Genomic DNA, 16,683 nt, shown 5'->3' with positions numbered 1-16,683 from the left:
CCTCCTGTTGGTGAGAAGGAGATGGGCTTACTCGCAGGGGCCCGCCATCTTACGCTAGGGCCTTCCCAAACCTGGAACCTGCACTGACAGATGCTAACGCAATTAAACTTGGACCTAAATTTCAATCTCCCTGCTCCATCAAAGCTAGTAAATCTCCCTAATGTTTTGGCCTTCCACATACATGAAGATGTTAACATGGTGATTCTGGCACGAATGAGAAGCAGCAGCTTTGCACAAGGAAATTCCCATGTGGATTGGTACCGCTCAGTCCGCTTCCAGGCAAGTACTGCATTGCAAGTTGAACTTGTGAAATGGGCCTTAGAAGTTGCTGTTCTGGAAGGACGGGCATTTCCTATCTGAATTAAGCAGCTGAAGGGAGAATCATACTTTAGCCTCACCCTTGTTCCCTTAGAAGTGCAGCATTCAGAAAGCCATGGGACTCTTAATGGTTCTAGGCTGAGCTGAAGCAAAGCCTGGCTCACTCTGGACTGAATATGGATTTGGTTGGGTAAGTAGAGCAGAGGTCTAAGAGTGTGGAGTCCCCCAGGAAAAACGTTGGCGATAAAATTGTCTTGAAGCTTGAACATTTCTGAAGGGTCCATTTTGTATTCATCAAAAATATTCATATTCACATACTAACTGTAGTTTTCACAGAAAATTCCCCACCAGCTCAAGACGTGTTCTGGTTGCAGTGGGCTCTGTACTGGGGCCTAAAAAAGCTTGATAACTCTTTTGAAATGTTAGTACTTTGAATGCTGTGAATGAAAAGGAAAAGTTTACAAGAGTAATGCGGTGCTCACATAGACAAGTAGGCAAGCAGTTTAGCATGCCAGCAAGCCATAGGTGCCATAATTGACAGTAAGTAAAAGCGCTTGTTTGAAAACTCAGGAAATAGCCTTGGATATTTACTGGCATAACTAGTGCATGGTGATTTTCAGATTTGATTCTGCTTTTGAAATCTTGAGGACGGGGTTTATAAAACCAAAACATCTATCACTGTAAATAAAACATGTTGTGACTAATACGTCAAGCAGGTATATCTAATCCATGCAATGTAACGTCATTTGCTTCAAAAGTTGAAATGCTTTCTGTTAACACTTTTCCTGCATATCATCAATTTGCTTTTGAACCACATTCCTCCTATTGTCGCTGTAAGCTTACTTGTTGTTTTTTCTTTCCTTTTCTTCATGCTGTCGTTTAGAGCCCTACAGAGAGACAAGTATGGGAGTAAAGCTAAACATTGCATATCAAATGTAATTTTTTTTTAGTTCACTTTTTAATGCATCATATATCAATGATGTAGATATTTAAAACAGTTCATCTCTCACAATGCAGAAATCAAGAATAATAAGCCATATTCTATAAATATTGATAGAAATTAGATGCTTCTGTTGTGTCTATTTTTTCATTTTATCTTTCATCCAGTGTGTTTAAGTTTTGTGTAATTGTGTGTGAGAATGAAATTTCTTTTGTGTTAAAAACACTTTTTGTCTGCAAAGTCATTCTGTTTTCTCATGTTGCTATGGCATCTTTAATGAGAGCTGAACATTTTCAATGCAAAGCAATTGAAAATTGATTTATTTTCCTTTAAAAAAACAATATTGCAGCTAATAATTCTTTCTTCTTAGCAGAAGAAAGGAACAATGTCTTAATGCAGAGCTGTGACCACTCTCGAGAATTTGCAACCACCTCTTGTTTTGCCCCTCAAATACTGTCGGTGATGGATAGAGATTTATACTGTGAAAATAAATGGCTCCATTCTTCATCTGTGATGGTTGTTCTATTTTTACCCATGAGTTGTTCTTTTCTCTCTGTCTGAAACACAGATTTGATGTACATCTGGTAAATACCTAAGTATCAAAATAAAAATGACCTTTTGGAGAAATTTCAATTCAGAGAAATGCCAAACTGCAATCCTAAGCACACATCCTGGCAGTTCTGCCTCACAGATGCAGACTGAATTCAGTATTTTCAGAAGGTACACTAACAGTGTATAAAAAGGTTTTTCTTGCTGATATGAATGGCCAATAAATTGTCAACAAATTGCTTTTCTAATCCGGCAATGTTGGTTCAGCTTTGTCTGCCGTCTCTGGCAAAAGCAGCTGAACTAACAGGAAGAGCAATGTGGAAGCATTAATCCTGTCTCATGTTTTGTGTCAAAAGGATTACAATATTAATTAAGGAAGCCCAGGTGGATCACCAGCATCTGATGTCTGACTTATTGTCTCCCCTAGAGCATCTCACCCATATGGCTCCAGTGCAAATGCTCTTTCGACACTTCCGACCCGACTGTCTCTTAAGTTGTGCAGGCTGCCTCAGTCCAATGCCTTGAACAGGACCAATTGAAGTTTACAAAGCAGTGGGCTAGGTGGTTTTTTTTTTTAGCTTTAAATAACTCTTCCTCGTGCTTAATGTTAATAGAGGAAAAGAAGGGATGGAGGATCTTGCATATGCACAGCCGTAGGGTGTGGTGTAAAGTCCTGATTGCAGGATGTTACCTCCTTAAGGAGGAAGCTTTTGTAGGCTATTTACCGTATTTTCCGCTCTATAAGACGCACCAGACCACAAGACGCACCTAGTTTTTGGAGGAGGAAAACAAGAAAAAAAAATATTCTGAATCTCAGAACCCAGAACAACAAGAGGGATCGCTGCGCAGTGAAAGCAGCGATCCCTCTTGCTGTTCTGGCTTCTGGGATAGCTGCGCAGCCTGCATTCACTCCATAAGACGCACACACATTTCCCCTTACTTTTTAGGAGGGGAAAAGTGAGTCTTATAGAGCAAAAAATACGGTACCTTACTTTGTGCTCAGTTGAAAAGTCCCAGGTTGCAGCAGAACATGCTGGAGCAACGAAGCAACAGCCCGTCTCCCTTTGAAAAAATATGAACTATACCCATCTCTCCCAAGCACTAATTGGAACTCATAGGTAAGGCAAAAGAGAAGGGGAAATGGCAGCCTTTATATTGCCAAAGTTGGGTGGAAGAGATTCCTTCTTTCCCCTGGGGCCTCTTGCCACATCGACAGCCATGTGCTGCAGCATGAAATTGTAAGCAAAAAGCTGCCATTGGCATGTGTCTTAAGAGCATTTTCCGCACATGAGGCTTAAAGCAGTTATTGCAACCCAGCCCGGTTTGTAAAATACTTTGAAGGCTCATTCGCACTGCTCTCCTCCCGTTGTTCTTTCACCTTAACGCCCACCTGAATAGCAAAGCTTAAAGGCAGATTGACAAAGGAAAATGCTCAGATTCCCTGAGCTCCTACAACTTTGCATCAAGAGGACAGTTTGAGATTTGGATTTCCCCCCACAGAATTAGCTCCCTGAGTTGCCTGTAGAAGAACTTCCCTCAAACTATTTTGGTACTCGGGGGGGCAATCAGGCCCAGTTTTCATTACAGTCCAAGTATGAAAAATGTATAATTGTACCAATACATGATATGTATTAGAAATTTGTACAACTAACCTTACCAACAAAGGTTTCTTATTCCTCGGCAGTGGGTATGTCTAAGTTATTGCATGTAGATTCTGATGAAGCCTTAGAACACCTTTATTATACAGACCTACCAGTAGTGAAACAAGCACCAAAAAGAATACATTAAATGCAAAACCCAACAGAAGTCAGCATTAAATCTTCCAAAATAAGATATTAAACCATCACAGTTTTATTGTGTTGCTTCAAGAAGTTGCAGCAAAAATAAAATGACACATTCACAAATGCAGCTATTAAACACAATTCTATATATAGCAGTCGCAACCAGTTTAAAGTGACTAACAGGGTTGGTCCTGTCCATGTTTATTACGACATAAGACTTGCTGAATCAATGGGACTTTATCTCAGGTAAGTAATTATAGGACTGTAGCCTTAATATGTATGCATAGGAAGTGTTTTAGGGTCAGACCCTTTCAAGGCAGCTTTCAATATATCATTCACAATTGATTATGAAGTTTGGTTATGCAAGCTCATTAATTCCAGGCCATTTTAAGAATTAATATTGTAAAGTGCGTGCTGAATCTTTAAAAAAAAACCAGCACCTTGCATAACAAATGTTCAGTTTCATTCAATTTATTTATATGCCACTTTTCCATGGTGGATTATGCCCAGAGCAGCTTATAATAAACGTAAAAATGCAGCACCACAAAACTGAAAAAGAATTTATTACAAAATATATCAAATTCAACGAGCTGTTTTCAGTATTACAATGAAATGATAGTTGCAGTTAATATCTATCGAACAGAAACATCAAGATTAGAATTAACAGGGAGTGGAATAGCAAGGTCTACTAATGCAGCCTTGTTGCATTACAAGAGGCCCAAGAGTCCTCTTTTTGCAATCTTGAGATGCCAGGGACTTGTTCATTTGCAAGCAGCACAATCCCAGGCATGGTTATTTAAAGAGAAAAATAAAGAAATCTCACTGAGTTTGATGGGACCTGCTTTCTTCTATCTGCACTAAGGATTGCAACCCCACAGCTCGATCCTGGGCCTGTTTACTTGGAAATAGCTCCCACTTTCTAACTGGCTACAGTCCTAGCTAGACACACTTGCAAAAATGACCCATTGAAAACAGCGGGGCTTTCTTCTGAATAAACAGGCAACTGTGTGACGCATCATTATTTTTATTTTGGACTAGTTACGATTGTTATGTATCTGATTTGTGGCAATAGTTTCTGCTGGGAAGGATTTTAAAAAAAATATTAATAGCAATACAGTGGTGCCCCGCAAGACGAACGCCTCGCAAGACGAAAAACCCGCTAGACGAAAGGGTTTTCTGTTTTTCAAGGCGCTTCGCAAGACGAATTTCCCTATGGGCTTGCTTCGCAAGACGAAAACGTCTTGCGAGTCTTGCGAGTTCCCCCCCCCCTTTTTCTAAGCCGCTAAGCTGCTAATAGCCACTTAGCCGCTAAGCCGCTAATAGCGCTAATCCGCTAATAGGGATGCTTCGCAAGACGAAAAAACCGCAAGACGAAGAGACTCGCGAAACGGATTATTTTCGTCTTGCGAGGCACCACTGTACTACTTTTTAGGGCCAAAGTAGCTGAAATGCCAAGAGATTTGTGACCAGATCTCTCACAGGTATTGTATTTTAAGCCTGGGGAGGTGGCCATGGGAGCAGGCTTCTTTAAACCTTACTCTGGGCTGTGTTCTCAAATTCATTCCCCTCCCCTTGATTTATTGCCCTCCAGGGGAAACTGAGAGTGGTTTAACACAGGAAATGCATGTGGAAGAAATGATTTAAAATCACTCCCCAAGACTGATCCTCCCATCTGCATGTGGCTGCTTTGGGGAGAAAGGGTTGGGTATAATTTCAGGAAATAAATAAATCAACAGCAGTAAGAGATCTTATCAGGTTCCTTGGTGACTTGTCAACCTTCACTCTTAAAGCAATACAATAAACTTGTGATGCAATTGTATATCTTAAATCTTGGATTTAACTCGAACAGCGACAACAAGCAATTAGATAGCAGTCATCTTGCAACACATTAGTTCTGCCACAGCTTGCAGATATTTTTCAAGGGTATAAAAGTTCCCATTCAAAATAATTTATTATATGCAGAAACAAACAAACTAGAGACAAAGTTAAATTGGTAATTGATAGAAACCTAGGAAGCTGTAATACCAAGGCAGGTCATTGGTCTGTCTACAATACTACCTACGCTGACTGACAGCATCTCTGCAGAATTTCAGACTGGGCTATGTCCCAGCTGTATCTAGAGGGGCGGAGAGCTGAGAGCTTCATCAGGAAAGCAGAAACTCCAGCACTGAGCAGCGACCATTCCTCACCTGGGCAACTCAGTTAACCCCAGTAGGGTTGCTGAGCATGAGAAACTGAATTTTATCCTGGTGATTTGTATTTTATGTTTACACCCTCGCTCCAAAAAGCACTTTCTCAGGCTCTACATTTCCGTACTAAATCAATAATTTTCTCAAAAGTAATTTTGCGTCAAGCAAGGAGATGCCACACCTGACTTAATCCAAACTGTTTTCCTTGCCCCCAAACACCACAATTTATGTATTCCTTTTCCTTTCCTCTTTCTTTCCTTCTCTCCCTCTCTCTCCTTTTTGCACGGTTATTGTATGATGTAGCGAAATAGTATAGCATTGCTCCTTAGGTGGCTAGGCATTTAGAACAAAGACCCCCATGCATATATACCTTTTGGTACAAGTCAACCTTTCTTGTGTGATATTTTTCAGAGGGGCTTCTGAACAATGCCAGGGATACAAGTGTCATGGATACTCTACCACTGAATGGTAACCACGGCAATAGCTACAGCATTGCCAGCAGCGAGTACCTGAGCAACTGTGTGCAAATAATTGACCGTAGCTATAACCACAATGAGACTGCCTTAGAGAAGAAGATCCTGAAAGAACTCACTTCCAATTATATACCTTCCTACCTGAACAACCTTGAGTGCTCTAACGAACAGAACAGGAATCTGGTGAACAAATTCGTCAACAACCTAGGCAGCGGGAGTGAGGACGATGCCATCGTTCTCGACGACGCCACCTCCTTCAACCAAGAAGAGGCCCTGGGCTTGGAACTCATCCACGAGGAATCCGATGCGCCATTGCTACCCCCGAGGGTTTACTCTGCAGAGAACCACCAGCCTCACCATTACAGCCGGCGACGGATTCCGCAAGACAACAGCGAGAGTTTTTTCCCTTTGCTAACCAATGAGCACACAGAAGATCTCCAGTCCCCCAAAAGGGACTCTCTTTATACTAGTATGCCTGCTCTGGCCGGCATGCCCGCCGCAGAAAGCGTCACCACCAGCACTCAGACCGACCCCCCGCCAGCCAAAAGTGGTGATGCGGACGACGTTTACTACAAAAGCATGCCAAACCTGGGCTCCAGAAACCATGTCCAGCAGCTACACACTTATTACCAGTTGGGGCGAGGCAGCAGTGATGGATTTATAGTCCCTCCAAACAAGGATGGGACCCCGTCAGAAGAAACCTCCAAAGGACCGGCTCACTTGGTCACTAGTCTATAGAACATTAAGCAAACATTTTAACAAAACAAATGCCCCCCCTCCTACCCCCCCCGTCCCACACCTGGATTACTGTTTGGAGTTAAATCAAAGCGGTGGTAATATTGTGTGTCCTCCTACTTCATGCTCTTCTAAAGAACAAACAATTCTCATACCTTTTTAATGGAATTTGTAGGCCCACCCAGGAAGAATGCTAACTGCTGTGATTCTCTCACCCCAGCCCCCCAGCCCGGCCCCTGTTGCCCCACCCAAGAAAGACTTCAGTATGCTAATTAAAGGGATGCACCAGGAAATGGTCCACTGTGTGGCCTTCTCAAATTATACTGTGTTTGTTTAAGCATCTTTGGGTGCTCTCTGTCTCTTATCACCAAGGACCTGATTTACAAAAGGCCATTTGAAGCAACTAGCAACGATGCATCTAGATTGGAGTGCTGCACAAAACAGAAGCAAAAATAGCAAAACTGTTTATTCTGAATCTGTATCACATAATAGTTTTTTGGTCTCTCACCACTTGATTTCACCGCAGCTCACTTAGCTGTGGGGCAAACAAAACCTAATGAAATAGAAAGGGAGTCTGTAATTGTATGCTACACGGCATATTTTTATGTTTTGCTGTATTAACTGATGATAATTCTAATGGCAGAAAAAAAAATGGAACAATTCCTATGTAATGTACAGATACTAAGCATCGCACATATAGTCTGCTTTTTGTTCCGCCAGAACTTGCGTCCCTGTTAATGTAGTGGAAAAACAAAACAAAACTTTTTTCTGTTGTGCTGGTCTTGCAAGTTTGTCTACCAGTAGGAGCAAGATTTTTCATATATCCTTTTTTGGCCATTTTTCCATTAAAAAGAATTCACTGGGTAAAATAAAGTAATTCACTTTATAAAGATCTTTTTATCTCTCGGTTCAGTCACACCCACACTTCAGTAGTCTGAGATATATGAATATATATATAAATATTATATATATTTTCCAACACTTTATTTCATTATTCAGTCTATAAATTTGCCAACAAGACCTTTTTCAAATTGGAAAACTTTATGTTTACAGTGCACAATCGATTGAGATGCTGCATTTGTGGCAACAGACCTTCAGAGGGTATCTTCCTAGGAGTCTGGATATTATCAGAGAAATAATGGGGCTTCTGCATGCGACCGCAATGCCTCTGCAGGAGCCAAAGTCTAGCCCCCAAATTAGGAACTGGTACTGCAGTGGTGAAAAGCAAAAAAAAAAAAAAAAAAAGACTGATTCATAGCAAATATTAAAAAAAGAAAACATAAAACCCTATTTTTAAGTGGTTTTAAATAAAAACCCTTCCTAACAGGAAATGTATTTATTTGACAAGATATAAAGTAACGTAGGCCTTCCCAGGGGGTAAATTAGCAGCACAGATTCTACTTTTTTTTATTTATGATGCATTTTGTATGGTCGCCAAGTTGAATGACCTCATTACTAATATTTGTTGTAATAGTGAAATTTGTTTGCCAACCAATAAACAACTGATTACGATTTAGAAGGCACTGTATATATGTCCTGTACAATCAGTCTCTCCTAATTTATCTCCCTCTTTCCATCTTCAGCAAAAGGAGTTCAGCTCTTTTGGAGCTGAAGGTAGCTATGCAAATAAAAGGATTATTCAGCACAGAATTATGCAGAGAGGATCTGGGGGGAAACTAAGCCAAAATACTAGAACAATGAGGCAGGCGTGGGAAGTATCTTGTTTTATACTGGAGGCTTCTGTTATTGTTTGCTTTTGCAGTAGCATTTCAAATTAAGAGGACTTCAGACTATATTTTTCACCATACTTTTTTATACATGGTCCATCCTGTATGTAGCTTTTGATGATATCCATAACGATGTGGGCCAAACTAGACGTGGCTTTAATTTCATAAATGCAATTAACATGCATTTAATTACCTATATGTATGTAAACAGCATCCAAGGGCGATTCTAAGCAACCTCAGGAGTGTGTATTGTGGGAGAAATTAACTGAGTGGGTTCACATTACCTTGAAGTTATTTTCCCACAGCTTTTTCTTTCTTTCTTAGCTGTTCACATGAGCCTGGCTTTATTTCCTTTCTGTTGGTGTTCACACCAGGGAATGCGGACTGAGTGGGGATGTCTTTATCCTGGGCAAAAGTGTTGGCACCTTGGCTAGAGACCACTCAGGGTGAAGCTGGTTTGAGAAACAGCACATCAAACAGTAGGAGCTCGTAACAAAGAACAGGACACACATGCGTAACAGTCCTGTGAACATGGGATAAAAGCTCAGCCACGGAAACTCAGTGAGTTTACAGTGCGAAACGGGAGTGTGGGATCACAGCCTCCCTATTTATGCCAGGAGCCCAACAAAAAATCCTCTTCTCTGAAGCAGCTGTTTGCATTTCCAGGGGAGCTCCCAGTGGCTCCTGTTAAAATGCAGGCAGACAGACACATCAGAGAGGAAATTTCTGTCAGGATGGTGAGACAGGAAAAAGAGAGTTAAACTCCCCATTCCCCACCCACGGTTGCTGAGGCTCCCCCTTGGCTGTTCTATGTACAGCAAAAAGTGCACATTGATTGCATTCATGAACACTTCTAGCTTGATCCTGTATTGTGTCCAAGACAAAAGGAAAGCCCTGCGAAGCCTCTCCAAGATCCTTTGTGTTTTTATGTTTTAGTGCTTGGCATTTGTTAATTGTGTTATCTGGAAAGGAGGCACTAGTCTCAATTGCTTGAGCGCTGGGAAAAGGCCCTCTACATTTCAGGAGGAGATGAAATAGCAGTGCTGAGTTGTATCCTCTGGAGAGATGTTGACAGAACCCCTCTGGCATTCCACGCCCCAACCTAAGTGCTCTTTTGTTGATACTTGCTTGCAGGATTTTGCAAAATAAATAAAAAAAATCCACCCAGTTGTACTTGAAGTTTATTTATTGAGAGAGAGGAATTAAATCGCTGTTCCAGTGGGTTAAGTAGGAAAACGTTTAGAATAAATCAACAAACTGAAACAAGGCTGAGTGGTTTAGGAGATGATTTCTGGTTAATATAAAAGGCCACCTTTTGTGACAACAATGCCTGCAAATGCTTCTAGGAACGTCTCTGAATTCAGTGAACAATTAAGTGAACGCTCATGAGAACAGAAAAGACGCTCATGTTTTTCCATATCCATTTCTTTAGCCCTGTGCAGATGGCCACCGTGGCATGAATAGGAGTGGGGCTGCACTTGTGGGCCTCATCTCCCAACCTCGCCTGGTGCAAAGAAACCCACCAGAACCTGGAGAGTTGGGGCGCATAGCCACCTGCACCTCCTGCTCTCTAGCCCCTGTCCCCTTGGTTGTCATTTGCACAGAGCTATTATTTGACTGCTGTTTATTATCTCAGTGTGTCAATAGAGGAGGGGCCCAAACTACAGGGAGATGTCCCTGCATGTTGCCTCGTTGTACATCCAAGAAGCCTTTCTCCAGGTTTCCTGGCAAACATGAGCCCTTCATGCGTTCCCTTTGCTCTAGCATGGAAAGTCCCTATGCACACACAACTGCTGTACACATTTTGGGTCCTGTTTTAAGCATTTAGCAGAATGTGTGTAAGTCAGGGCTGGAGCCTCCCCACCTACCCACACGGATTAAGACCTTTTAGAGGTCCTAAGCACTTAAAAGATTTTAGTGCCTAGGGGAACACTAATATAATCTAATTCAGTAATACCCAATTCAAAATATAAACAATAATAAAACTGTAAAATTAAATTTTATTTTTCAAAATGCAACAAAACCTACGGTAAGAGGGGAAATGATGTTTATTTTTGTATACTTCCTCTTTATTTACATTTGAAAAAAATTCTCCCACATTTTCTAATTGAAAGGCCTTTGATCAGATCATTCAAACTAATCTTACATAACACATCTGCTTCTATACTTAGCAGAGATAAGGCATCCAGCCTGACTTGATGCATAGTTGTTCTGTTAGGATTCTTAATATACTTCAACTGAGAAAATGAACACTCAGCTGAGCAATTTGTGACCATTAAGGTTAAAGATGCGGTAATGGAGACTGCCCCCACCCCTTCCCTTGATGCCCTAAGCACATGCGCTTTTTTTAAAAGGTAAAGGTAAAGGTACCCCTGACCGTTAGGTCCAGTCGTGACCGACTCTGGGGTTGTGCGCTCATCTCGCTCTATAGGCCGGGAGCCGGCGCTTGTCCACAGACAGCTTCTGGGTCATGTGGCCAGCATGACGAAGCCGCTTCTGGCGAACCAGAGCAGCACACGGAAACGCCGTTTGCCTTCATGCCGGAGAGCGGTCCCTATTTATGTACTTGCACTTTGCGGTGCTTTTGAACTGCTAGGTGGGCAGGAGCAGGGACTGAGCAACGGGAGCTCACCCCGTTGCAGGGATTCGAACCGCCGACCTTCCGATCAGCAAGTCTTAACCCACAGCGCCACCCGCGTCCCGGCGCTTTTTTTGCTTTACGATTAATCCAGCACTGTACCCACACACCACATGTTCAGTGGGACTGCATGAAAAGGCTATGATCCACTGACGCAGTAGTTACGAACTGACTGGTACTGTGTTCAGCAAGAAGGTTCTGCCTATATAGTTATTTCAGATAAGGAAGCTCCCCTGAGACAGCTCCAGTTGCCAGCTGCAAATGTAGCTTAGTGTAGAGTGGCAGAGAAGGACGCTGCTTCTTTCAGAGCTTCAAGATACTTCTGTATATTATGCTAAACCAGGCTTCCTCAACCTCAGCCCTCCAGATGTTTTGGCCTACAACTCCCAGGATCCCTAGCTAGCAGGACCAGTAGTCAGGGATGATGGGAATTGTAGTCTCAGAACATCTGGAGGGCCAAGGCTGAGGAAGCCTGTGCTAAACTCTAGGACTCTAAGCAGAATCCAAGCCCCCTTGATTCTTCAGTGATGTCTGTTTATTATCTCCCAAGCCTTAAAGACAAACTGCCTTTGCTTGAGGACTAAAATCTTGATATTTTAAATTCTGTTTTAAAATTGTTGTTTTAAACTGCTGTGAAATCCTTTGCAGATTCATAAAATAGACACCCACAACACACATTGCTTTATGATACTTGCTAGCCAGGTGTTTGAAGCATGAATTAAGGACATTGAATTTAACGTGACACAGAACTCGCTGGAAACTTGGCCATCTGATAGTAAGTTCTTGGTTCTGCAACAAAATGCGCTACACTGCAGGGCTGTCGGAAGCCACTGCCTCCCTGCAACAGTCCCTTCCAACTTGCAATTTTTATTTTACTATTCATTTTCTTCCATTTATATCCTGCCTACCTTCCTTCATGGGACATGGGTGGTGCTGTGGGTTAAACCACAGAGCCTAGGGCTTGCCGATCAGAAGGTCGGCGGTTCGAATCCCCGCGACAGGGTGAGCTCCCGTTGCTCGGTCCCTGCTCCTGCCAAACTAGCAGTTCAAAAGCACGCCAGTGCAAGTAGATAAATAGGTACCGCTCCAGCGGGAAGGTAAACGGTGTTTCCGTGCGCTGCTCTGGTTCACCAGAAGCAGCTTAGTCATGCTGGCCACATGACCCGGAAGCTGTACACCGGCTCCCTCGGCCAATAAAGCGAGATGAGCGCTGCAACCCTAGAGTCGGTCACAACTGGACCTAATGGTCAGGGGTCCCTTTACCTTTACCTTCCTTCATGGAACACAAGGGGCATTGCATGTAGTTGCTGGGCACTGACCAGACTTAGACATGCTAAGCTTGAGAATGTTGGTGATCTCACCATGGAAGAATTAAAAAACTCCATCCCCAGAGCCAGTTTACAAATAGCCATGAAGTTACATGCCCAGACAATAAGATGGTTCTATCTATGCTCCTTATATCATTAGAACCAAGTTTGCATGTACCTCTCAGCCAAAACATGGCTTAGTGGGAATATGTGTGTGGGTTCCCAGAAGGAACACCATATTTCCATCTGCTGCTGCGAGCTAGCCATGGTTGTGAGCTAGCCATGGTTTAGCTTACTGCGTCTTTCTAGGGTTGTGGTTTGTCCCGCATCAAAGTGCAAGCTGTAAGCAAGGTTTATTCTTTGGGAAAGGCAAGACTCCTACCATTGCCAATGCCCTGAAATCATTAGCAAAGGGCTGAATTCACTGCCAAGGACCATCCTGCCTCTTCTTCCTCCTCTTCCTCCTCCTCCTCCAGGAGAGAAGGCAGAGCTGAGCAGCAACAGAAGTGCACAGTCATTAGCCTCTGGAAAGAAACAGGATGAGACCTAAAGGCAGGACAGAGTCGCGTGGTGACCAAGACCCCCATGCCTCCCCACTGACTAACATGTGCTACAACATGCTGGCTCCTCTGCTTAGTTCAGCCAGTGCTCTCAGGATGGTGCTGTGAGTGCAAATCCAGCACAGCCAAGCAGCAGTTCTCTATCTCTTTGGCCTTTTTTGTCACGGCACCCAGGCTTTAGATATGTGCCTTGCACAAACACTCAGTATGGTTAGAAGGCGTGCGAAGGTGCATTTTCTTAAACCAAGCTTCTGGGAATTCCGATTCATTGTTTACCCTTCTTTTAATAATGTTATATTATGCGTGCTTTTAAAAACTTGGATTTGTTTTGATTCTGTTTATTTATGACACTGGTTTTCCCCTGCCCCCATTTTGTAACCCACCCTTGGACCTATTGGTGATGAGTGGGCAATAAATACATTTAAATAACCAAAGAGGTCCAGACTGCCCAGAGGCCTGTAGGCCTAGCTACCGAGAATATTGTGCAGCTGGTCATGGACTTGGTACTTAGGGGAAGGGGACGGGAAGCAGAATGATATAGATATATAGATATATAGATATATAGATATATAGATATATATAGATATACCGTCCATCTGGCTGGGTATCCCCAGCCACTCTGGGCAGCTCCCAACAGAATATTAAAAGCACAATAAAACATCAAACATTAAAAACTTCCCTAAAGAGGGCTGCCTTCAGGTGTCTTCTAAAAGTCAGATATTTGTTTATTTCCTTGGCATCTGATGGGAGGGCGTTACTCAGGGCAGGCGCCACTACCGAGAAGGCCCTGTGCCTGGTTCCCTGTAACTTCACTTCTCGCAGGGAGGGAACCACCAGAAGGCCCTCGGAGCTGGACCTCAGTGTCCGGGCAGAACGATGGGGGTGGAGACGCTCCTTCAGGTATACAGGACCGAGGTCATTTAGGGCTTCAAAGGTCAGCACCAACACTCTGAATTGTGCTCAGAAACGTACTGGGAGCCAAAGCACAGCTTTGGGGTGGGAATGGAGGCCATTTCAAAGACAAGTAGTGTGTGTGTGTGTGTGTGTGTGTGTGTGTGTGTGTGTGTGTGTGAGAGAGAGAGAGAGAGAGAGAGAGAGAGAGAGAGAGAGAGAGAGAGGACTTAGGCAGTAGTCACTGGTTTCAGAATATTTTCTGTCATGATCTGGGGGTGCAGGGGGGACACTTAAGGGACATTTCAATTTTCTCTACATTTCCAGTTTTCATATAGATTCTTTTTGTCTTGTAAGACCTGGCAGCCTACCAGTTTAACACATTTGTCCTGAATCACCCACTTTCCCAAGAGTAGTTGCTCTAGAGAAATCAGTTTTGCTGAATTCAGAAATGTTGAAATTATTGCATTTATCTGCAATTGACCCCCTTTTTATTATATTATTTTCTCCTGCAAGAAGAGCACTGACCATTTTGGCTTTGTTTAAATCAAATTGCTATGCGTTGCCACCTTCTGCTTTGCCTGCAATGTGACTGCATATACCTACAGGACAAAGAGCAGCTATGGGAGGGTTTTCATTGAGGAAGCCGCCCTGGAACTTCACACAGACGCTAAACAAACACACTCTTTCAGAATCACAGTTATCTGTCCAATCTAATCCTTTGTGAAAACATATTATTGCATATTGTAAAGATATATTTAAAAAGAAACACGGTCAGTTCACAATCAGTGTTCTTCAGAAGCCAGTGCATGACAAGTTATTGCAGTTTGAGTGGATATCACGTACAGTCAGCATAGAGATTTTAAAAATCTGCTTAAATTGCTGGTGTAGAGAGGAAAAGAAGCACATTCGGGAATAAATTTTGTTTGGGAAAATGGAGAAATTTTGCTCACTGTAAATTCTTGTTCCCTGGAAAGGGAAGAGGGCACACCAGTTTCCTGAAGGACATCCATCAAGGCAGGAGGCCAGGCTTGCTAATGGTTGACTCATCCCAGGGAGGGCCTCCCACAGTTCCCAAGTTCAGACTAGGGAGAAAAGAGAAGCCCATAATGCAGATGAGAACACCAGGCAAAGAAGAACATGCCAAAAGGGTGAGGTCCAGCGCCGAGGGCCTTCTGGCGGTTCCCTCCCTGCCAGAAGTGAGGTTACAGGGAACCAGGCAGAGGGCCTTCTCAGTGGTGGCGCCCGCCCTGTAGAACGCGCTCCCACCAGATGTCAAGGAAATAAACAACTACGTATCTGACTTTTAGAAGACATCTGAAGGCAGCCCTGTTTAGGGAAATTTTTAATGTTTGATTATTTTATCGTGAGTTTAGTATTCTGTTGGGAGCTGTCCAGAGTGGCTGGGGAAACCCAGCCAGATGGGTGGGGTATAAATCAATCAATCATCATAGTTAGTAGCCAATGATGATCCAGTCCTCTTTTAAAGCCATTATGTAGGGATCCTACACAAGTGAGACAGTCTCCCTAATGCAAAGGTTCAGCCCCCCAACAGGTGGAGGAGTAGGGGGGCTGCAGTAACAGAGCCATACTTGAGGAGGCAGGGATTACCAGACTCACCTCCACTCTTCCCCCCCCCCCCCACACACAAGGATAATTAGAGGAGGTGGCAGAATGGCTGAATAAGGCTAATGAGATCTGAACATCTGCTTGTATTATCTGCAGGCATATAAAGGCCTTGAAGATAGAATCATAGAATCATAGAGTTGGAAGAGACCACAAGGGCCATCGAGTCCAACCCCCTGCCAAGCAGGAAACACCATCAGAGCACTCCTGACATATGGTTGTCAAGCCTCTGCTTAAAGACCTCCAAAGAAGGAGACTCCACCACAATAGACAATCCCAGGATGCCAGCTCCTCTATCCAAAGGTGCATTGTTCATGCAAATACAGATCCCATTGCTAAAATACAGGGAGATGCTGAGGATGTTTCAGACTTCTTGCAGTTGTTGGAAAGATCCCACCTGTACAGGATTCCTTGCCCCAGAGGATCTGCAACAGCCTGATCCATCAGTGGCGTCTTGAGATAATCCATGATGGCCTCTGGCAAGGATTATCAGTTGCTAAACAAACATGCTGCATTACTTCAGGTGGGGCCAGACATTTCAAGATCCTACTGAAGGATTTTGGAAGGGGAATGAAAGAAGCCTAGCAGAAATCGGAGGAACACACTGTCTTGGTCCCAGTCAGTAGAGAGGACAGAGTTTCTTGTTCCTCACCCCACCCCCTATCATCTGAAAGTTGCAGGATTCAAACTGAATCAACCGTAGTTTTTTTTTTTGGGGGGGGTGCCACACAGTAAACAATACCCCACTTTTCCTCCAAGGAGCTCAAGGTGGTGTGTATGGGTTCTCCCCCTCCCCATTTTATCCTCACAACAACCCTGTGATGTATATTATGCTTAAATATAGTGACTGATCCAACCAGTGAACTTGGTTGCTGAGTACGGATTTGAAAATGGTCTCCTAGGTCCTCGTCCAGCACTGGTAACCCTACACCCCACTGACAGAGGTAGG

At 43.3% G+C, this 16,683-nt stretch overlaps 1 protein-coding gene and 1 long non-coding RNA gene across 9 annotated transcripts in view; one reads left to right on the top strand and one right to left on the bottom strand.

Moving 5' to 3' along the window:
- ADGRL3 (adhesion G protein-coupled receptor L3) overlaps positions 1-16,683 on the top strand; it is a 563,586-nt gene that overhangs the window by 525,262 nt on the left and 21,641 nt on the right. For 3 of the 8 annotated variants that reach the window (XM_079960218.1, XM_079960219.1, XM_079960220.1), the window contains one exon: positions 6,189-9,875. The exons of 2 other annotated variants lie outside the window; for them this stretch is intronic. In XM_079960218.1, coding sequence (XP_079816344.1) covers positions 6,189-6,988 — 800 coding nt within the window. In that variant the 3' untranslated portion in view covers positions 6,989-9,875. Of the gene's footprint in view, positions 1-1,201; positions 1,254-6,188; positions 9,876-16,683 lie in introns of those variants that run through there. 3 more of the 8 variants (XM_079960223.1, XM_079960224.1, XM_079960216.1) reach the window with 2 other exon arrangements.
- LOC307206910 lies at positions 749-6,197 on the bottom strand. The gene is made up of 3 exons (XR_013834526.1): positions 6,148-6,197; positions 3,465-3,556; positions 749-1,205 (listed from the first exon to the last, which is right to left on the bottom strand). It is a non-coding gene; the product is annotated as an uncharacterized lncRNA (long non-coding RNA).

Source organism: Podarcis cretensis, assembly GCF_951804945.1.
Source record: "Podarcis cretensis genome assembly, chromosome: 17".
Classification (NCBI taxonomy): Eukaryota; Metazoa; Chordata; class Lepidosauria; order Squamata; family Lacertidae; genus Podarcis; species Podarcis cretensis.
Note: the sequence above shows the minus strand (reverse complement) of the source record. Positions and strands in the feature narration are given on the sequence as shown.